The sequence below is a fragment of the Corvus kubaryi genome, unplaced genomic scaffold (assembly GCF_017639235.1).
Source record: "Corvus kubaryi isolate FWS band 111438036 unplaced genomic scaffold, C.kubaryi_AGA036_p1.0 37398, whole genome shotgun sequence".
NCBI classification, from domain to species: domain Eukaryota; kingdom Metazoa; phylum Chordata; class Aves; order Passeriformes; family Corvidae; genus Corvus; species Corvus kubaryi.
In genome coordinates this window covers 12,787,508-12,810,333 of record NW_024581137.1, presented here as the reverse complement: position 1 = coordinate 12,810,333, position 22,826 = coordinate 12,787,508, and the positions used below count along the sequence as shown (strand labels likewise).

At 41.5% G+C, this 22,826-nt stretch overlaps 1 protein-coding gene across 9 annotated transcripts in view; it reads left to right on the top strand.

Moving 5' to 3' along the window:
- The window catches only part of BMPER (BMP binding endothelial regulator), a 148,611-nt gene that overhangs the window by 5,614 nt on the left and 120,171 nt on the right, over positions 1-22,826 (top strand). For 8 of the 9 annotated variants that reach the window (XM_042043388.1, XM_042043387.1, XM_042043386.1 and 5 more), the window contains exon 3: positions 19,683-19,782. In XM_042043388.1, coding sequence (XP_041899322.1) covers positions 19,683-19,782 — 100 coding nt within the window. Of the gene's footprint in view, positions 1-1,305; positions 1,442-19,682; positions 19,783-22,826 lie in introns of those variants that run through there. The other variant, XM_042043390.1, reaches the window with a different exon arrangement.

Genomic DNA, 22,826 nt, shown 5'->3' with positions numbered 1-22,826 from the left:
TGTTTTTGTCCTTTTAGAGAAAAACATCAAAGTCAAAGAAGAGAATGTGGTTTATCCACAAGGAATTTTTTGTAGGACTGTGATGAAAGCTCAGGTCTCCTAACTCCTGGTCTAATGGTTTGACTACAAAAACATCTCTTTTCACTTCACGCACTTCCACTCTATAAGTGGATGTGGGTGATACAGTCACAATTGAACATACTCATTTTCTTTTGTGTCTCTCTGACAACAGGCAGGCTGCACAGATATCAAGTTTTTGGTATGTCTGCTCTGCTGAGCTTCTTCTGAGGTGTGGATGGGCAAAAGGCAAATTAAAGCTGTCTTCATGATCCAGAGCTTTGGGGAAGTGTTGCATCCTCAGGGAAGTATGCTTTATGACTTGCTGTTGCTATCTGCAAAATGCTGTTAGAGCCAGAGTGCTCTACAGTGTTCTGCCCACTTCCACTCTGAATGTCTTGTGGCTCTGCATCTCTGAGGAGATGCACTGTCTCTGGAAAGCTAACATCCTACCTTGCTTTCCATAGGATTTGAGATACTGGAAAAGGGCTAAGAAGGCTGAAGGCAACTGAAAGCACCTGCTTTCAGATGCATTCACCTTACGTGCTGTTAAACACAGACACTGGAGAAAGTACTTAGAGCTGATGGGTAAAACAGAAGTTGCACTGGAAAATTGTTATTCTGATCGTGCCATGGCTGAGCATCCCATTGCAACTGTGTTTATAGCTAAAGACTTTTCTGATGAAAGGATGGGAAATGCTCTGAGCTGCAGCAAGTTCTGTATCAGATGAAGGTAAGCACTGAAAGGAAATGAGGACTGTGATGGGCAGTAAGTTAACCAACCCTATGAAGAAAAATTGTTGTCAAAAAAAGGGAACCTATTATTTCAGATAATGGTGTGGCCCCTGATAGTACAAAAAAAAAGTTAGAAACCATATGATTGTAACATTATGCCATGCTTAATGGTCAATGGTAAAAATGTCTTAAGTCTTGTTGGCTTCTGAAAATCAAAGTAGTGAAACTGTGGATTATGAAGCTGACTGAAAAGTACTTGTGTTTTAAAAAACTAGTCTGAATTGGTAATGATGATTATAGGTAAAAATACATAATCTTGATGGTATTCATAATGGAGTTGTATTGATTCAATTTGAGAAATTTATTCCAATTATTAAATGCTTTAAGACTGCAAGCAATTATAGCTACATTACCTAATACAAAAATTATCTTCTAAAATTATCTTCCCACATCTGTGGAAAAATGATTTTTTTTTTCTAATTCATAGGAGCACTTTGCACATCTTGTGCAGTTTGAGGAGCCCAAACATACTGTGTATGACAATTTCAGATCTTTCTCTTTTATATGTGAAAGTTTTGGGCTGAAGGTAGTGGAGGCATAAGGAAATTTCTGTCAGTAGCATCAAACAAGACTTCATAAGCACATATTGGTAAGTTTGGGACTTTCTGTATAGTGAGGATTTTGAAATGTTAGGGGGAAAATGCTATTAACAGACTTTTGAGGGAATTTTTGATTAGATTTCTTTTATATGAGTGTCAGCATTTAAAACAGGCATGGAATATTTAAGTTCAGCTCTGGTATAAGTACAGTAAATGATCAAATGCAGCAGAGTTTTTGTTGGTACAGCTTTTTGGCTGGAAGGTATCTAACACTCAAAATAGAAGTAGGCTCACAACTGATATTATGGCATTTGCTTTCAAGAAAATTCATGCTTCAACATACATGTGGAAAAGACATAAAAATGCTGCAGTCCATCGGAAATAGGTGAAATGAGAACCTGTGCATAGTTATAGGGCGAGAATGTAAAAAGACCACAGAATTAACTTAGCCTGAGTTAAAGTTCTGAGTGCTGAGTTTTTTGAAGGTGAGATGAGCTCAGCAGTGACAATGATGACAGGTGGTGGTGCCAGTGGTGGTGTGGAGAGCCATGTCATTTCATGCTCATTTGTCATCATCTCCATGGACCCTGAACACCTCGCCAGAAGCAAGCAGAGATCCAAGAATAATGTATCCATTGGCCAGTGCTGTATGTAGTTTCAAAAGGAACGTACCAAAAATGCCAGCTGAAAGGAACAGGGTAGAAGTGAGGAAGTGCAAGGAAATAGATAAGTGCACCTCAGCTAACGATGGCCTTGACATTGCAAGGGCTTTCTGAATGTTTTTGAAGAGAATGAATGATTTTAGTTTTTGTATGGTTTTTGTGGGGAGAAAAGGTCTTTTATTATCTTTTTTCCCCCACCATAGTTTACAACAAAGTGAGTTGTGTCAAGAAACAGCTGATAAAAGCCAGTAGTGATCTTGACAAACCACATCTAAACCAGAGCCATTTTCCCCACCTTTTTTCCTCCCCCCTTCCCTCATGCTTGTGCCTCAAACTTGTCAATTGCACCTGAGGAGTGGTAATCATATGTCTCAACCCTTTATCACCTAAATCCAGTACAGAAGGAAATAAATGTGAGCCAGAAAGGATAACTAAGTGTTGGAAATCTGAGAAAAGTTTGGAGACAGGAGCTCAGGAAACTAAAAATCAGAGCTTTGACTGCCGTAAGTTTTATTCAGCATGAAACATAATTCTGTAGTTTAAATTTCCGCTTTTAAATCCAAATGATCAGTGTAGAATTTGACCTTTGCTCATAAAAAATTATGTTAAATTTGTCATTATAAGACATAGTGTTCTGCCTAGCTTGAACTAATAAATTGGTGAAACCAAGTGCAAGCAAACCAAAAAACAGAAGGAATATTACGTTTGTTCCCCCTGCACACACACACCCCCAATCAAAAAGAAGCCCAATCCTAAAAAAACATGTCCTCATTGCAGACTAAAGCAAAACAGCTACTTGATGTGCTGGGGTTCTTTACCTCTAGCATAGCTGATTTCTGTGGCACAGTGCACAAGTTAAAAGCACGTAGCTAGCCTGAGAGCAAGTGTTTGACACATGTTCAGTGAAGATGGCAGTGTTTTAGTACATGAGGATTCAATTGTTGTTGCATCAAGGTATAATGTGGCCCAGATGACTTTTAGTGGAGTAGTGCATATTAAAAAACAACAAAAAAATCATCAAACAATTCTTTCATACCTATTTTATTTAATTCAATTTCAGTAGTTTGCATACATCGGCTACAGAGTCTACCAAGACTGCATCTTCTTTCAATTTAAATATTCTTGGTCTTTATTACTGTATAATACAATCAGCTTTCTCTTTACCCACAGAAATAATAAACAGAGAGACAAAAAAGCCTATGATTCAGTAGTGTACTGATAGTTTTCACCCCCATATTACTCCAAAAGAAAATGTTTTTTTGATCGGTGCATGAAAGGCTCCTGAAATGCAAACATGCTCCAACATGATGAAAGTTTTATTATTTTTTTTCCCAATTACAGATGTATATGCCATCTCTTAAATGAAAAAACCCAACACCCCCCACCCCAAAAAACAAACCCTGAGAACAAAACCCAGACATAACGCCATGTCTGGTGCAGCAGGGTGTCTCATATGTGCTTTGTCATATAAACTAAAGAAATGTATCTATGAATATGTATATATGAAGGAGGTCTTGCAAGAGAGAAGTGACTTGGATCAAGACCCAGAGGTGGTGTGTGATTGCTTTGGTAGGCTCTTCTGAATGATGATTCTGGTAGGTTCAGCTGTACTTGCTCTTAATTCATGCAAAACACCTGTAAGACAAGACTTTGACCTGCCTGAGACTGAAACACAAACTCTCTGTGGTAGGGGATGGTTGCTCTGGCTTGCTCCTCAAGGTTTCCATCAGCAGTTTTGAGGAATGTTTGAGTCAGTTTAGTCCCATATACAGGTGTGCCCACCCTGGTCAACTAGTACCACATGCGACATCTCATGTGATTTCCTCCTCTGGGGAATGAGCATGGATTGTATAGCTCTTTGTTGTGTCTGTACCATCCGTGCACCTTTTGATGTCCACTTTCTGCACTTCATATCCAAGGGCTGCCTCCAACTGTGGCACATCCCTGCACAGGTATGTTGGCCTTCAGATCACTCTGCTTTGTCGTGACAATTAGTTTGGGGATGTGGTACACAGTCATGTGTAACAGCTTACGATGAAGCCTTTCTGGAAATCTGCAGGCTGGAAGAAGCTATTTCGTGTTGTTCTCAGACCACATGGGATAGTGAAGAGTTCACTACTTGCACATTTCTAACATAGTCAGCTGCACTGAGCAAATATACATATGCACACAGTGCTGAACTGATTATAGGTCTTGGCAAAACCCTCCTGGAAGAGAGCTGGTGATATGTCACTGTAACGATGATGAAGATCCAATCCATCAAGTATGAAAAAGAGATTCTCTTTTGTGTAATTAAAGGATCAGATAACTCAAATACAAAAGAATATGTATAAATAATACATGGAAAAGTATGAAGGGCACAAAAGTGCCGTAAAATAAATGGAAAAATGTAATATAACTTGCAAATGTCTTTGGAATGCGTCTACAATAAGTGCAAAATGGATCAGTCTAAGTTAGGACACTTTTTTATTGCCAATAAGAAAAACATTATTAAAGAGCTGGTCCAGTATCAAAATGGCATTTTAAAAGCATACGGTTACCTGTATATAGTTTTTATTAGCTTTCAAGTTTCTTCCATTGAGTTGTTAATGGTCTTTTTAAAAATTATGGTTCTGTAAGTGAATGGCTCACAGTGTCAGTACTTCTGCTGTTCTGGTTTGTGCCGCTGTATAAAAATAGAATTTTTTTTCCCCACCAAATATCTGGTTTTATTTCCCCATCACGTTTTAATAGAAAATTTTGAGGGAAGAAAAATATTAAAAAACAACCAAAAAATCAAATGAAAATGCAACCTTTTTATATTGAGCTTATGGTCAAATAAAAGGCCATTGTGAAGAAAAAAACCCAGTTACTACATAAAAGCTTTTACCTGTATTACTACTATTAAAATGACTATCATAATGGTACTTGCTCACAGTGTACCTAATAACTGCTGTGATTGCTTCCTCTGAGGCCTCTTGGCCTCTTCATCTTATGCATTAAGCTGCAGCTAAAAAATTCCTAGTCCGATTGTTTGGCTGATCGAGCTCTGGGCAGCGTTTTGCATCCAAGTGAATCAAGTGCTGAGCTCTGGGTCCAAGTACAGCATCAATCTCATCCCTTATCATCCCCAGAAGCTGACCTTGTCTGCTGACACCTGAATTTCATATACTTTTTGTCTGTCTCTCCCATTTATTCATTAGACTTTTCCTGGTTTTTTTTGTTTTTTACATTTTCCCTCTGTCTAGAATCCACTTGCTCTAGATAGTTGTCCATAATCGGGTGATAAAGTAGGACTGTGTACCACCACCTCACTGAGAAAACAATGGATATTCATGCATTGTCTATGATTTTCATCCTTTTTACTTGTTTTGTCGTCTGTTCTACACATCAACCTCTTGGCTATAGTTTTCATTTTCTGTATTGTATCCCAGATTTTTCAGAGATGGAAGCATTGTACAGGTGTGCTGTGAAGTGCTATGGGAAAAGGCAGTAGTGTGAAACAGCATTAGAGTTGGGATAGATTTGTTCTTGTGAGCACTAAGGATGGGGACGTGATTAAATGCCATGTAGAAAAAATGGTGCCAAAGACCTGATGTTTTTCCTGACAAATTGCAGTCCCAGTTTTTTTGAGTCCCTGTTTTAAGTAAACCTTTGCATGAAGCTTCAGTATTAGAGGTTGAATGAGGCCCTCTTTAACTCTGCCTCAGATCTCTGCTGACCTGGTTGCACTGCATTTTGCTCCAGAGTCGATCTAGTTCACACCATGCATCTACAGTGAGTCACCTGGTAGCAATGCAGCCTAAAGTATGTGTAAGCCTCAGCATGCAGTATTGAAACTTCCTGTAAGACTTGAGAAGTCGAAGACTGCCATTTCTACTTCACACTGAAAACCAGATATAGCTCAGCCCTGGGCAGCTCAAGTGTGCTAAGTGTAACCCCAGGCTCCTCTGCTGACTGCAGGATCAGCTGTCCCCTTTCCTCAGACAGCCATGGTGTGGCTCATCTCCTCTTTCATGGCTAAAGATCTTGCTTGAGGCATGGCAGCAGCACCTTGCACTTCTCCATAACCAGGGTGATGCAAGCAAATGTGTTGTACAGCCCTGGCCAGGAAAATCAGATTTCTGACAGCTCATAGGCTAGAAGTCTATGTATTTTGGATTGTGTTTTCTTGTTTGGGTGTGGGGTGGTTTTTTTAGTATTTTTTATTTGTTTGTTTGTTTTTTTTTGGGGGGGTGTTTGTTTGTTTGTTTGTTGTTTGTTTTTTAACTGCTCCTGACATGTTTATATTCAGTTATATTAAGTGGCTTCAATAGGAAATGGGAGTTTCCCCAAGGCTTGGAATCCTCAGAATGTATTCTGATGGCCAGCTAGAGTCATACATTTGCATTTGTTTTTCTGTTTTGTCTTAGGATTTATTAGTGGATGAAGAGTAACAAACCTTGGTTGTCCTGAGATGGTCTCCTTGTTCTTTTTTATGTCTAGATGACCAGTTGAGGCATGGTTTGGGAGAGATGGAGAAGAGCTGATTAATGACTGCTCTAGGGCTGCATAGTGATTATGATCTGATTGTGCCAGTTAGTGAAACATCTCGAGGTTGTGTCACCTAGAAACCATTGGGGCAGGAAGGAGCCAGGCAGGGTGGCTGGCTGGCTTTGAGATAAGGCTATTAGCTGAAGGATTGCCTGTAAGACCTAAAATACTGATAAGAGCAGAAGGCTTTCCTGCTACAGGGAGGCTGTTGATCATTTGCTTGTGACAGAGAACATTCTTTTTTCTGTATATGACACTGCACAGATGATAATTTTTATATGTAGCACTTTACCCTTCTACCCCAACAGTCCTGGGGACAGCTAGACTGGTGATTCAATCTGGAAAATCCTTTTGATTCAAATAAATGAATAGAGTTATTTTGGCAGGTAGAATGCAAAGCATGCAAAGTCTTTAGCCTGTAAACCAAGGGTAGGTGGTTGGGTTGTTTGTAAGTGCAGTGGATAAAAAATGCTGGAAAATTAAAATTGCTACACCCTAAAATGTTGAGGGTCTGGTAGTGTAAGAAACCTTTTTAACAGATGCATATTTGAGGCATAATCTGTCCATGATCTATGGACATGAAGCATTTCTGGAGGAAATTGTTGATGTGGACATTTAAGATGCAGCAGAGTGCACTGATACTGAACCAGAACTCGTTTAACATGAAAATGCAGAGGAAACTGAAGAAGTCTGCAATTTGTATGGCTTCTGGGAAAATGTCTGTATATGTTCAGTTTAACTTGGCAAGGTTTTCAATCCTCAAGCAAAAATCATTTGACCCAAAAATCAATCTGAAGATGAAATTTATAAAATATCTAGAGCTTGAGGCTATGGTAGTAAGAAATTTGAATGGTTTAATGCACTTGTTGTTACGTGAAGGGTACATATATGCTGCCTAAAACTGTGTATAATCATTTTAGTATAAAAGGAGTATCTTTGATATCATTGGGGTTTTTTTGAAATAATTAAGCCAGTCCACGTACAGAAACATACAAAGGAAGGAGCCAAAAAAGGGGAAAAGGAAGCAAATCATGTACCAGGAAAGGGAGTTTCCTGGAAGACAGCCATCTGGAGAGGTAAGTAGGCAGCTCCAGCCTGTTCAGGGGGCACAAAAACTGCTGGTGGAAGAGGATGGGGATATGATGTGACTTCAGGAAAGCTAGGCATGGCTCCGGAACCAGAGGTTTAGAAGGATTTGAAGTATCTTCTGGAGAATTAATATGACTCCTCTGTGTTTGTAGCCAACTTGTGATTGTGGCCACAAGGTAATGCTCCCATTAGAGGATTTAGGTTAACCCACTGAGTGGCGCTCAGTTTGGGCTGTTGGCCCAGGCAGCCCATGCTTACTGTCTTGTCTCCTCCATTGAGAAGACAGCTCCAAAGAGGAATTTCTTAGAGCCGTCATGCTGAGCAAAGAGCTGACAGCCGTTGCTGAGTACAAGGCCTTTCCCTTAACCCCCGTCTCTGTTTTGGGGCCAAGCACCTCATGCTGTGCCATTCAGGGTTCACTGCTCTGACCTGGGTGACAGGAGCATCTGCTTCTATATCACAGAGCTGAGTAGCTGGAGGCTGAGGGAGAACAGCAGTTTATTGTATAAAACAGTATGTCGAGAGTCACTGATGAAGAGATTAGTGATCTCATCTTGGTCAGGAAATTTCCCTCTCTTCTCTAGGTTAGAGAACTGCGTTTCAATTGCCCATGTAAAACAGGCTGCCCATGTGGACAGGCTGGATGAAACAGTGTTTCTCCTCCAACCCAGACCAGGATGTTTCGTGGCAACAAGGACTTTGTCTAATTGCAGAAGAAGGTACAGTTAATAAAAAATTAAGTTTCCAAGACCTCAAGTGGATACTTTTTTACTTTTCCTTGGTTCAACCACAGGTTCTCCATTTTACACGGCACTTGTGCCTTTCATCATGAAGAGCTCTTCTTGTGCTAAAAGTGTGAAACTTTTGGATTTCAGATCATCTTTCTGCCTCCCCTAGCTGTTCAGGTAGAATGATTGCTGCCTGAGTTCTTGCTCAAAGATAACAGTGCTGTCCCACACAATGAAATCATCTTTGTCTGCCTTCAGAGCACTGTGGACTTCGAGCCAGGCATAATCTGTTTCTCTGACATTTGAGTCTCATTAATTGGGTTAACAAGATGCTATCTGCACTCCATACTTATGTAAATAGAGCCTGCTAGCAAAGATCTTAATGGCACCTGATATATCACACTGCCTTTACATCTATCAAGAGGTACCACTGCAGGAGTCACTTCCAAAAGCAGGTTGTGTTCTTGGTCCCATGGGTCCCTTTATAAGCTGTAAGAAATGCTGGTGGTCAAGGCCAACTGTTCAGATGTCTTTCAAGTGTCCCACTGGTGACCAAATCTCACTTTGTCAAGATGACAAATGACTTGTGCATACCCCATTCACCTTCAAGCTTCGCTCTAATGTCAGCTCCATTTACTTGTCAGAAACAGGTATTTTTTTTACTTCCCACAGTGCAAGTGGGAAAGGAAGGAGTGAAGGGAACACAAGCTGAGGAAAAAAACTGCTTGTATGGCTTCTATTCAATGTATTATTATAGTTGAGATTTGCAAGCTTTGGACATACCAGAATCTGTTTGTTTGTACATGTGCAAAACAGAAAGACGGGAATTTGCTTTTCAGAAGTGAGAACTGACACTGCAGGGCTACTATTATGCAAAAACATGTTTTAACCACTGGATTTTTCAAGAAGAAAGTGGTTGTGCAAGATGAGTTTCTTATTTTGGACAGCAAATTTTTTCCAGAGCAGCATTTAAAAATAAGTGTTTAATTAACACGGTTTGCCCAGGGCATAGGGCATTGCGCATGTGTCTGCACTGAAGAGCTTGACTCAAACCTCTGAGCTCTCATGGGTGGTTTCATTGACTGCAGTGGTATTGTTATGTGGCTAAGTGATTGCTGCTGTGATTGAGGGCTGTTATATCTCACCCAAAAGAAGCTATGGCCAGGCCACAAAATATGGTCAAAGTCAGCTCAAGGACTGTGAAAGTGACATTGACAGCTTTAGCTTTTAATTTCTTCTCAATGACTTCCATATCTCTTTTGCTTAGTCCACAAGTCAGAATATGCTTTTCCTCCTATTAGCTACAGCGTTGGCTGAAGTTTTGAAAGTCACAATCTTACTTAATTTGGCAGTGTGATTAATCACAACAAAGGAAAGCTTATTCCACCTTTCTTTGTCTCTGATGGAAGCAAAGAAGTTTGAGTAGATATGAAGTAGGAACACACAGAAGTGAGATGTGTCAAATTAAACATTATGGTGTCATAAGCTTCTCTGACTAATTCTCCTGGGACCTTGAGCCTTCCTTTGCTGGCAGCAGCTGGATGAAGACGGCTTGAGGATGACACTTGCCGTGAGTTGCCCATGACCCAGGATTACCATGGCCCCTACCAGATTTTACTAGCAGCCAAGCAGCAGTTGCAGCAAAAATGAGTGAGCCTTTGTGAGTTGAAAGCAGCACCAAAAGACCCTGAAAGCTCCAAGGAGTCCTGCCCGAAATGCTCCTTTTCCTTGTCTCTTCCAGCTCTTCTCTATACTGACTCACAAGTTGGGGGCTGTGCCTTCTCTCTGCAGACTGCTGTGAATAACCTTTTTTTATTTTCTAATACCACTGAGTAGCACAGGCAAAATCACATAAGAAAACAAATTCAGGGTCAGTGCTCAGTTTTCTTGCAAGTTCATTAAAACAGCAGTGTCTGGAGGCCTTTTGCCTAAATAATTTCATAATAGAAAACAGACTCTCGTTGCTTCTTTCTTTTGGGCTACTATTTTTATTTGGTTGTTGTTCCTCAAGCGTTTTGGTCCTACTTCAAAACTTGCTTCAACTAAATGAAGAGACTGTTTTTTTGGTGCTTTCCAGTTTAAAAGTTGTACTGCAAAACTTCTAGGAGTCTTCTAGATTATGAAGCTACAATTGACAGGGATCTTCCTCTCAAAATAACATTAAAAAACCCCAACATGTAGCTTAAACATTTGAAAGAAAATAAAAAACCCCTCCCCTTTCTCTCCCCCAGCTGAGATCTCCTGTTGCTGCTTCTGGCATGCATCACATCTTTGAGGATACAGTATCATGAGAAAACTGTCACTTGGTGATGTATTAGGGTAATATATCATGAGAGCATCGTTTCTTTAGAGGATATGGGCAGTAAAAGACATGATTCTGGCCAGACAGAGCAGCAGGGGACCCTGCTCTTTTTCTTTCCTTTTCTTTAATCTAGCCCTGTTTTTGTGTTGTACAGAAGTGAGTTTCTTCATGGGATATGACTTGTTGCAGAGTAAGTTAGGAGGTCCATTGGGCTTTTTAAAGTCTTTAAGAAGTACAAGGCCTCAAGGGCTGCTTTGTTCAAAGTTTTTAGAACAGACTGAAGCCCGAAACTAGGGCATTTGCCACTGCTGAAATCTCCAGTGTAAAGACTGAGTAAGCGGGCTTCAGACAAAGAAGGCAATAAAGATGCAATGACAGGTAACTATTGTTTGGATAATATATTTGTAGATCTAGCCTATCAAAATGTGATGAAGTGATACTTTTTTAAAAGGCAGGCAATGAATCTCTCTTTAATAAATGTCAAAAGAAGTTGTAATTCACAACATTAGGAGAAAAATTACTACTGGTCAGTATTCAGTCTCTAACAGAAAATATAGTTATCAAAAATAGGAATTCTGAACTGATGTACTTTGCTTTTGATATACTTTGATTTTTATGTACTTTCTAATTGTTTTAATGGCTTTGTTTCTCTCTCATTGACAATATCTGCTGGAAAATAAACAGCAGTGTATAGTATTGGGATGAAATTAGTTAAGAAACAGAAGCAGAATATTGTTAGGGCACTCTTTTAATGAGCTGGGTTCATTTCTGAGATGAGCCAGAACATGACACCATGGCTTGATCTAAAATTTGCTGAATTCAAAGTATTTAAGAATTTATTTTAAACCTTTGGTGTAATCTGCTTTGCCCTCTGTGAAATCATCTTGATAATTCATGAGTGTCGTCTTCAACAATTTTTAGGACTAGAATTTACTTAGGGTGTTTTCAGACCAATTTGTCTTGGCAGACTTCTCCTCCAAGCCATCCTATGGCACTTGAGGGGCACCACCATGTTCCAGGAGCTAATACACTCAGGGCAGCAATGCTGACCCACATCTGCTGACTTCAGCTGTGTTTGGTTGATCAAGCTCAGGCAGTGGAAGCTTTTATGGCCCTCAACTGCCCGTCACTTCTCTGGGAGAATGAATTCTCCACCAGCTTCAATCAGGGTAAACCAGGCTAGGCTGAACCAGGTCTTCGACATCACTTATTTAGCTCAAAATAAGTTGGGCAGTGATCATCCAAAATGTTTTGTTGACTGATCTGAGTAGCTGAGAACATCCAGCAAGGGGTAGATCATAAAATCACAGGGCTGGGTCAGTGAGATGTAACCTTTTACAGCAGCATGGGTACAGGTTTGCACCTGGAGCTTCAAATTCACAGGTATTGCCTGTGACTACTTTTTTCTTAGGTGCTGTCATCAGATTTAGGTAACTGGTAATTAATGCAAATTCTTTATTGGCAAAGTAGAAATATCATCCTATCAATTAAAATTCACTGAAAAAACATGTGAATTTTAAAAGTGTGTATCTCATGAAGTGTGAAGCTGATGTCTCCCACAAGAATCCCAGTGCGTAACCCTTCCTTGAAATCTGGCTCCTGGATTATTATGGGTATTTTTTACAACAGTACGAACTGCTGGGAACTTGTGAAAACCCTGTCTCTTATTGCTAGAAGACTGCCATGCTATTTTGCTGAGAGGTAAAGAGTGTTGCCTATAGCTGTGCAGCTGAAAAACTCTAATCTGAAGCAGCACTTGGAGGGTGAGGTGGAGACAGGGAGACTGAGAGCTACACGATCTGGATCCTGCCCTGGCTTTCTCACTGACTTAATCTTCAGTTACAGTAATTGTGTCTGGCCATGTCCACCTTGTCCCTAAGCTCACTGGAGCAGGGATGTGCTGCTGCAATGTCTGATGTTCTGGGACCCTGACCCCAGCTGCAGCCTTAGCATTGAAGCCAGCAAATGTAGGAGGAAGAGACGGTGCTTTCTTTTCACCAAATGCTGGTGCAGATGGCTGCTGTCGGAGTGTTGGGATTGCAGCAGGCGACTGAGGTCACTTTCCTCATGCTGGTGAACATCATTAAGCACAGCAAAAAAATAAAAAAAATCTGTTCAGTCTGTGAGGGGTTGTGAGTGATTTGTCCTGAATCACTTGCACATACTCATGTCTTCCTCACAGCAGTGGGGAATACCCATTTGAAGTGAAATTTGGTGTCATCTTTCAGCAGGGCCTTTGTTTTAGTCATCTTTCCTACGGAGCAGGGAGAGCTCGAAGTATGAAGGGGGATGGTTGATGCCGGCTGAGCATCACCACAGGGCGAACTGTGGCCTCCTCCCTGCTCACCCTGAGAGGCCAGGTAAGATAAACAGATTACAGGGATGAGGGGGAAAATTGGAAGCTACTGAGTGCTCTGCTCAAGAAAGGAAAGAGAGACTGTGAGCTGAACTAAAATACTGTCATTTGTATCTAATGCAATTCATGCTGAAATCACGGTCATGTTGTGCCATGGGCAACGACCTAATGCTGAAGGTACTGAAGCATATGTTTGACTTTACTCCTGTGAGTTGTCCCATTACAATTTTACATGCTTAAAATAACAGGACCTTTCTCTCTCTTGGTGAAGCATATGGCTTGGTGTTTGTAGGTTTATGTGGGCAAATGGAGAGAACACTACCATTTTGCAGAGAACAGACATTGTTTCATAGGGAAATATTTTTTCCACCTTGAATTTAGAAATGCATCTAGTGTGCTAAACCGTTTTTGTTACTGTACCCACAAAATTTGTTTTGCAAGGAAAAAACACCCCAGCAGATAATTGGAGGGGAACAAGGGAAATGAGACCTTATCCTCGTCTCCCTTGACAGTGGTTGAAAGTGTCTGCAAACATCTCTCCTTGGGGAGTGGTGTCTCCTCCCTGAAGCCAAATCGTGTGGCTCTTCCTCAGGTAGAGAAATGCTCATGGAAGACAGCAGTCCCACAGTTTTAGCAGGGATCTCTTGCTTGCATCAACTCTGCTGTTGAAGGGAGGTTTGTAAATCGGACCTGAGACAGCGAGTTCCAGGCAGGAGTGCCAAAGAGGCAAGGGTACTATTTTCAGAAAGAGCCTCAGGATTTGTCTAGACCGTGAGCCAAGCATGTGTCTGAGCCTGTTCTTGAGTTCAAGTTGGCCCAGCATCGGGGTTGTTTGCACGTAAACATAGGTGCAGGCACAGGCTTGGGAGCATGGTGCTCCCAAGCTTTGCTGAGGGACAGAGCCTGTGACCAGTGCTGGCCCAAACCTTTGCTCCTGTGGCCTGTGGTGTGAGTGTGGCTTCCTATGCACTTGAGAGGATGCTCTGGCCATGTGCAACACCTGGCAGAGATTCCAGCAGCATGGCCTGAGAACATGGGGATCACGGCACATGGCGGGAGCCTGCGTTTGAGCCTGCCCTTTGCCTTGTGGTGGAGAGGTTGTCTATGTGAATTGAATACACTTGTTTCCTTAATTTTAAATGGCTCTTTCTTCTCCTAAGGTCACATGTGCGTATTCGAAAGCTCCATCCCAAATTCCTCAGGGGTAACTTTTGCCGTTGTTTGAAAATTGTTATTGTTTTCATGGGTGATCCCACAGGCTTCTCTAGCAGAAACTTGGGGACACCCTGAGCTTCTTGGTGAGGAGTCCTATCAGAATTACCAGCCGGACTGTGATGAATAATGGTAAAAAATGAATGTTTTCATGATTAGTCATTAATGGGAGTCAGTTTTTCTACCTAATCTGTCTCTCTTGCTTTTATTATTTTTCTCTCCACAGCATTTTTTTGGTTAAATGAAAGTTTAAGCAACATTTTTCCCATTCAGTATAAATAATTAATAACCTCAGGGTATCAGAAATGCAGCACAAGCTTCCTAAAAGCACTTTCAATACATAAAAAGAAAGGAAAAAAAAAACCAACCCCAGACCATCACTGTGGACATCTGGCCCCCTGAGAAACCACATCTGCAATGTCTTCTGCAGCTAGCTGTGACAGCACAAGAGTGGGCCTGGAGTACCATTGATGGAGGCACTCCTTGGTACAGTCCTGGATAAACGAAGCAGACTCCTATTTTTCTTTTTTTTTTCTCTCTTGAATCCAAATCCAGGTTGAAAAGAGCCATCCTCCTGGTGGCTGCTGTGAGCCGGCAGGAGTCCAGTGGGGAACCCTGTAGAAAGTTGGCTGTGGCTTCCAAGCTGTGGTTTGGCACATATCCTCTCCAAGATCTCTGCCAAATATTCAGACTCCTTTTTAGTGTTTTTTTTTTCTTCTTTTCATGTTGGCATTTTATTTAACTGTACCATATGAGTTTAAGGCTGTTAGTTTGATATAATTTGTCGCCAGAATGGGCTGTTTTGTGTGGGGTTCTTTGATGGAAGGTAAAAATATGAGGTGTATGTAGAAGGTGAACAAATTGCGTTGAGAGGAGGTTGTAGTAAAGGTAACATGAAGCAGTAACAGTGATATTGGGTCTGGTTAGTGTATCTCTCCTGTGTGGGAATTTGACATCACCTCTGCATGCCAAGTTAAGGAGACCCTTGGTTCTCAGTGGCAAAGTGGGAGAGGGGAGGAACATGGGCACCCAACAAAATTTCTGATCTGTCCTGAAATGCATTAAACACGAGTTCTCCAGCAGCTGGGCTTGGTGAGTGCCGTGAGGAGTCCAGGGTGATCCTCCAGCACTTCCCTAAATGTTCCTTTCCAGGGGAGACTGGGATTCTAGAGTGAGCCCTTTGCTGAGCTGAGCACTGACTGGGGAGCTGTGTCAGATGCGGCAGCATTGTTCTGGATCAGCCTGACCTCTTTTAAAAAAATACGTATTTTTCCAACACTGATAGTAACCTTAGCCGAGGTTCTCTCCCGTTCTGTGTGCGCGCCTGAGCACTAAATTAAAAGAAAAAAATAATCCCAGATGTGAATCTATAAACCATCTGTTTAAAATAACTATTGTGCAGGACTATAATTAAAAGTTATTTATTATGAATCTTGGGATCCTATTATGGATTTGACTGACTCCCAGGTTTCTGACTTAGCAAACGGTTTGTGTATTTATGAGCCATGTGTCTCTTCCGCACTTCTTGGTGCCAGAGTGCATGTCCTTTAAACAAAAGGGAAAAAATCCCCTACCCTCCCATAACTGTTGGCTTCTGATTGTTGCCGTCTAAGAAGTTTTCTCTTAAGAACAGCAAAATTCAAAGTATCTGAGAGCTTTCAACAGATTCAGAGACGCTGTTGACAGCACAGATGGAGGCTTGGTAATACAGCTCTCCTGCATGCAGCTACTTAGTGACTTTCCAAATGTATGTCTGGGACAAGTAATGAAATGTTATGATTACTGGGGGCAGGAGGGGACATAACTGGAAGGAAAGGATTTGTTGCTTAAGTCCCATTTGCTCTCAGCCTCCACTTTGCCCTTGTGAAATGTGAGGGAAGGAGGCAGCAAAATTGAAACAAGCAGATGGACAGTAGACAGTAGTGTTTTGGGCAACTGGGTGAAGCGAAAAACTCAGCCTCCAGATGACAATTACTCTTTGTTTTATTTTTGTACTTTTACACCCAGTGGACCCAGGAGATCTGCACTGGATAATGCCTGACTGCAATAGACTAAACAATGATTTACCAGCCCTGCTTTATCTGCTGCAGGCCTGTGATGGATCAGCATGGTACATTAACCCTTTCCTCCACATCTGCTGGCCTTGTTTTCCACAAGATACAGCATTGAGATAAAACAGCTTGACTTTTTAAAAAGAATTTTGGGATAATAGTAATAATAGTAACTGAAGCAGTAGGAGAGCTACACTCACCTCTTCTTAGTTTAAGAGGGATTTTGCCATGAGGACTATGCTAGGGCAGCAATATGTTGCAATTGTGGCTCTATTTTATATTTTTTCAGCAAAAGGCCCCAGAAGGAGTGGTGGGGCTGCAGCCTTGAGTGATGCTATACCTCACAGCCTGGAAGAGCAGCCCAGCCCTGATGGTAGGGAGTTAGGCAGCTGGGGTTGACATCTGAAACAGCCTGTTTTGGAGCCATCTGGGCCTTGCCCGCAACAAGCTAGAGAGGATGAACATCAGCTTTGCAAATCCCACCCTGTTTAAATGCTTAGCTGCTCTTCTTGTGCTGGCAAAGATTGGCTCTATTTACCTGGGACACACGGAGCTGTCCTTTAAGGCAGGAGGATGCAGCTTCTCCTCCAAGGGACAGCTTCCTCTTTTATTTGGGAAACGCAAAACAAAACAAAATCAAACCAACAAAAAACTCCAACCAAACAAGCGAAAAGACAAAAACCCCAGAGGTGCAGTGGATGGATGGTGTGGCACCTCCTGCCCACCTTTTAGCACCATGCTGTGATAACTGAGCTTTGAGACAGTGATCCAGATTTGCTGCCCTCTACATCCAGGGACAATTCAATGGTTCATCTCCTGCACAAGTATCCGTGCTGTGAGGACCAGTGACTTGTGGGAGCACAAAGAACAAGACCCTTTCTGCTGAAGCGAGGCCACTGAACAGCAAATAGTTCAAAGTCTACTGAGTTAGAGAAAGGAAATGTGAATCTGTAGCTTACAGCTTAAGACACCCTCCTAGACAGAAGGACCCTTCAGTTCCTGTCGCTGCACTGTGGGCCACTAATATTCTTCATGTGGAACAGCTGCTGAATCCAAAACAGCCCTTGGCATCAGCACATTAATTGCAAAATCTTCCCTCCCAGAAAACCTGCTAAACCAGCAGCTTGGCTGGTGATAAGGAAAGACGAGCAAGACCCAAATTTGGCTGCCCCTGTGGGGTGGCTCAGTGGCACCAAGCTCATCATTGGAGAGAATTTTCCTGATTTTAGCAATGTGGGAGAAACAGGAGGCTTCTGCTTAGGAACAGTAACTAGCAAGTATTTCCTGTTTGAAATATGTGCATTGGGGTCATCCTTAGGAACTTCTTGCATTGCCAAGAAGAAGAAACCAGGATGTACCTGAGGGCAGAAGGAGGCAGACAGCACTCAGGGGAGAAATTGCCTAGGAAGCTGGGCTGCATGAGGCATTTACCCCAGTAGTCCTCTGGGAACGAGGGAATTAAAACAAATACAGAGCTGTGTTATTCTTCTGGTCCCTCTTGCTGCCATCTGCAACAATAATGTCATCGTTCAAGGAGAGAGCCCAGTGGGTAGCTGCCCACTGGCCCCCCTTACTGGCCCAGCTAGGTTGGTTCTGAAGGGCACTGTGCATCTCGCTTCTCTCAGAGGTGCATGATGCATGCTGCAGCTGGGTAAATCATGTTCTCCACAGGAACAAACTGTAAACTGGGTTTTGGCCTTCCTTCACACCCACTTTCACCAGGCAGAAGATTTTCCCACAGATAAAAGGTAATGGGGCTGATAGGCTTATTAAATCTGTCCTTAAGCAAACTCATTAAAGAGAATCAGATCTTAGCAGAACCCTTTAAAATACAGATTGTAGTTGAGTTGGTAAGCTTGATTCTGCTGCCCTTCAACAGACTTTACAGGGGCACCATGTTCCTGTAAAGGGAGTCAAGATTTCACTGAGCACTTTAAAAGAGATGTTGAACCAGTTGCAATTCTGTGTCGTGGCTGCTTTGTGCCAGTCCAGAGCTACAGACCTGCCATAAATTTGGCTTAACCTGCTGGTTAAATTGCATTTATGGTTGCTCTGCAGTGCTGGAGTGATGCAGAGCAGCCAGCATGTAGCAGTGACCTGGGTTTTTACAGTAATTGTATGTGTTGCTGCAGCTGCACTTTAGGGCCTGATTCTCATTTGCTGATTTCACACTGTCTTGGTGAGAGTGAGTCCTCATTTATACTGATAAGACTGAAGTGCCTTTATAGCTCCCATCAGATCAGGCAGAGACTTTGAAGTAAATAAACCTCTGATTTTAGACAAAAGGCTGGTGTGTAATAAAAGCTGCATGTTATTCTTCACAGGCACCTTGAATAAGGCCACAGGGAGGAAAATAAAAAGACTGGAAAGCACAGCTTCTTTTTCTTTAGTTTTATGATTTACATTTTTCTAACCCTTTGATTTTTTGGTCTCTAATTAAGTCATAAGATTGGGTGAGGTGGGTACTTGCATGTACTAGACGGCCACCTGTGTCACCTAATGAACTGAGCTACTAATTATAGGTGGAGCTGACTTCAGAGGGCTACTTTAAGTAAGGAATTTGAAGTAGCAAAATTTTACTAAAAGAAACACCCAAAGTATTTGTTTTCTGCACCTATTTAATGGCAGGGATAACCAGAAGGGTTGACACCACCGGGATAACGTAGGCAATAAATGGAATATTTTTCCTGCCTGCTGTCGCACATCCTCTATTGACATTCCTTAACGTGCTCCTTGGCCTTGGGAAATCACTGCCTTTTTGCCATAGCAAGATCACCCTATAAGGTACAGTGATTCTGTCTGCTCATGGTGTTTCATTGATTCTCAGCATTTTGGGGTGAAAGATGAATTAGACTAATCATCTTGTTTGGTATAGTACATAGTAGCCTCTTTTAGAGAGCCTGTAGGCAAAATTGATTTTCTGCAGTGGCAGAATTTTGTCTTCTCTGAGGTTACCACCTCTTTCTCTGCCGTTTGTCCTTCTGTCACCATGAGAAGTGATTCCTGAGCTGTGCAGTTCATGGGGCAGCTCCTCAAGACCCCGAGGATATTTTAACAAGCACATCATGTAGGTAGTTGTTCATTTAATTAACATGGATTTCTTCGGTGCAGCACATTTTCTGTACGAGACTGGGTAGCAGTCATGAATTACTGTCTAAGTGGGGTTTAAACACCATTTACTTGGGCTTCTGGATTATTCAAAGACTGTTTTCTACTGTGTTCCTTCAAGGGAAAAAGGATGTATTGAATCACAAGGACCTCTCCTGAAGCAAAAGAGCAGACTGCTGGCCCCACATTTTATCTTCTGAATTGCAAGAAATGGTAGCCTTGGGTTTGGTTTGCTTGCAATACCTTTTGTCTTTTAATTTTTTTTTTCCAGAATAAGGAAGTGACGTGCAAAAGGGAGAAGTGTCCAGTGCTCTCCAAGGACTGTGCTCTCGTCATTAAGCAGAGAGGAGCCTGCTGTGAGCGTTGCAAAGGTGCTGTTCCCTTCCTGTTGTTTTCCCTCTTTTTAAAATGTTACCAGTGCACATTTAGGTTGCCAAAGATAGGACAAAATTCGTAGCTTCTCAGCTGGGACTTGGCTGTCACCAGAGGCAAGAAGAGGGCAGTAACCATAACTGAAATATATACGGTTACAACACTGAGGGAAATACATAAATTCACATATTTGTCCTGCAATTATTAGTTCTTGCACAGCAACGATCCTTTAGAAATACATCTTTATTCTTCATTGCCATGTTGTCAGTTTTTAAAGAGTTACCCCCATTCTAATTTTATCAGAAGTATTTTAGGTCAACATCAATCTGCTAGTAGTCACTGGTCAGTAAGTAAGAATCTTTAACTTTTTATGTGGTTAGACAGAATAGGAATAATACTTTAGAGCAGTAAAGAGCAGGGTAATTATCCATGGCTATTCCCATTTCTCCTCATACTGGAAACAAACCAAGCAAATTTGATTCAGTTTATTAAACATGTCCTGATTCAAACAATAGTATTGTGGACATTTTTATGAAAGCCAAATAAGCAACAGTCTGAACATTATACATTTATTTATTGACCAATATTGTATATTCCAAGATGTTTAAAACAATATAATTATCGAATTTAAAAAAAAATGTGTAAGCATGCATGGCATGTATCTGCTATGTTTAACAACATGAAAAATATGCAAGTAGATGAAGTTGAAAAGTAGTCTTTTTTTTTTATATTGATGCAGTAAGTAATATGTGCTAAACCACTGATTTTGCTGAGGGACTGCTGACACAATCAATGAGGTGGAGAATGTCAGATTCAGACAGCTTTACTTTATTTCTCCTCTGTCTTTTTAATTCTCCACTGGTGATTGTGTGGTATTGAGAGGGAGATAGGATAGGATAAATGGTTGGGAAATAAAAGCATTTCTTGCCTTCCCAGAGGAAATGCAGGAAAACAGATTACTCTGAAATTCAGATGGAAGAGACATGATGGATGTGTATTTTTCCTGGAAGGTTGCAGGGGTGTGTTAGATGCTGTGCTTATGATTTGCTTCTGTGCTGCAGCTTTGGAATAGTTTTGGCAAGCCCCAGTTTGAGGATTTGTCTGGAAACATGACGCTTAAAAGAGGAGGAAATGAACTGGAAAAAAATTAAAGCATTACTGAAACAATAAGAATTTGAAATTACAGATTTTACACAAATTACATGTAATTTACTTCTTTTGTCAAATTGTGTTTACTGTCAGCTTTGTAGGAAGAGGTTGGTAAGTGTCAGTTGGATAAGGATGGAGTTTGAGTTTTCATTTTCATAATGGGATGTGTATTTGCTCAACAGTCTGAAAATTCTATATACATGCATATGCATATGTGCCTGCATGCATGCAAAATTAAAAAAATGAATGTTTCAAAGCTGAGGATACAAGCAATATTTTAATTCAGACTCCTTTTTAAGATTTTCTGTTTATCCTGAATTGGGGTGGGTACCTACAGAACATTATTGATAGGCTTGAGCCTGGCATCTGCAGATTGGTATGTTTGACATCTCTATTCAAAAATAGAATCAGGAGGCACTTGGATACTTGAGATAGAAGAGGGATGAATTAGCTACGGTCCTTTCAATGTATCGATGGACAGAGAGATCCCACTAATAGGCATCCAACAAGATCCCTCACAAGGAAACTGCTGAAGAAACTAAGCAGCCCTGAGTTTGTAGAGGTATTCTTCTCATCAGCAAATAAATAACAAGTGTATGATTGCTTTCGTAGTAAAAAAATGTTGCGAACATATCCTTGCAAAGATCTCAACTTGTTAAAGTGCTCAGAAATTATCTAGAAAAGGGGTGAAAAGGGACAGGAGGTTTGCTGCTCGTGACCTGATCTCTGTAGCACAGTAAAGCAAGAGGATGGCCTGTGAGGAGCTGCAGAAGGTGCTCAAGGCACTGAACAACTGATGACAAAGCAGCAAAGGAAGTTAAGGTGGATGGGAATAAATGAGTGCACACAGGACAAAACAGTCCTAACTTTACAAATACAATACTGGGCTCTGAGTTGACAATAACTGAATGTCAATCGTTTCCGAGTGTTATAAAAGATACTTCTGTGGCGTGATCAACTCTACCCTCAGCAGTTCTCTAAAGGAAAAATTGAATGCTGAGTTTGTTAGGAAAGGAGCAAAGTACAAACCAAAATGCCCTGTTTTCCCTCTGAATCAGACAGGCTGCTTCTTCCTGCCCTTCTGGAGGCTAAAGTAGAGCTATGGACCTTGCTGTGTATTTTTCATGCTTCCTGAGGTGTCTCTTAGTAGCTGCTATAGGACAGAAGACTATTGACTAGAAGGATTCTTAGTCTGATTTAAGATGGCAGTTCCTATGTGCTTAAAATGCAAGAAGAACATTAAGTCTCTCCATTTAAACAAAAAAAGCTCTCAAGGACTGAGTTTTCAAAGTATATGTGAAATTTCTGAGTAGGTTTTTCTGCGCTTTCTTGAAGGTAATGCAAAATATGCACCCATTTAACTCCCACAGTCTTGACACCACACACTGTCACCAGGTTGTTCCGGGGGAGGCTGCTTGCTCTCCCACCGCTCTGAGCACCTGCTGAAGCTCCTGCTCTGTTCTGTGTAACATCTAAAATGAGTGTCCCATGGGGAGTAACTGGGGAATCAAAGCTGCAAATACCAGCCTGGCAGAGTAGCACTTCAGCTACTCCCTTTGGTGTCCCAGCAGCTCCCCAGCACTCCCCACACGAAGCTCAGCTGCAGCCGGGACTTGGCCCTGCAGCACTTGTTCTCAGTTACTACTTTGTCAAGCTGCCAGAATGCCCATGGGGAATGCAAGCAGGAAAAGGGAAACAGGGATTTTGTTTTTTTTTTTTTTTTTCTTTTTACTACCTGCATTTCATCTAAACGTGAACAAAATGTTACCAAGGAAAGACATCAGAACTTGATGGCTTTTTTCTTGGCTTTGTTCCCAAAGCCTGGGAGAGCTTAATCAGGCCTTACAGGCTCTTGCCAGCTCTCTTTGATAGCTTCACGTCTTCCTACCTTGTG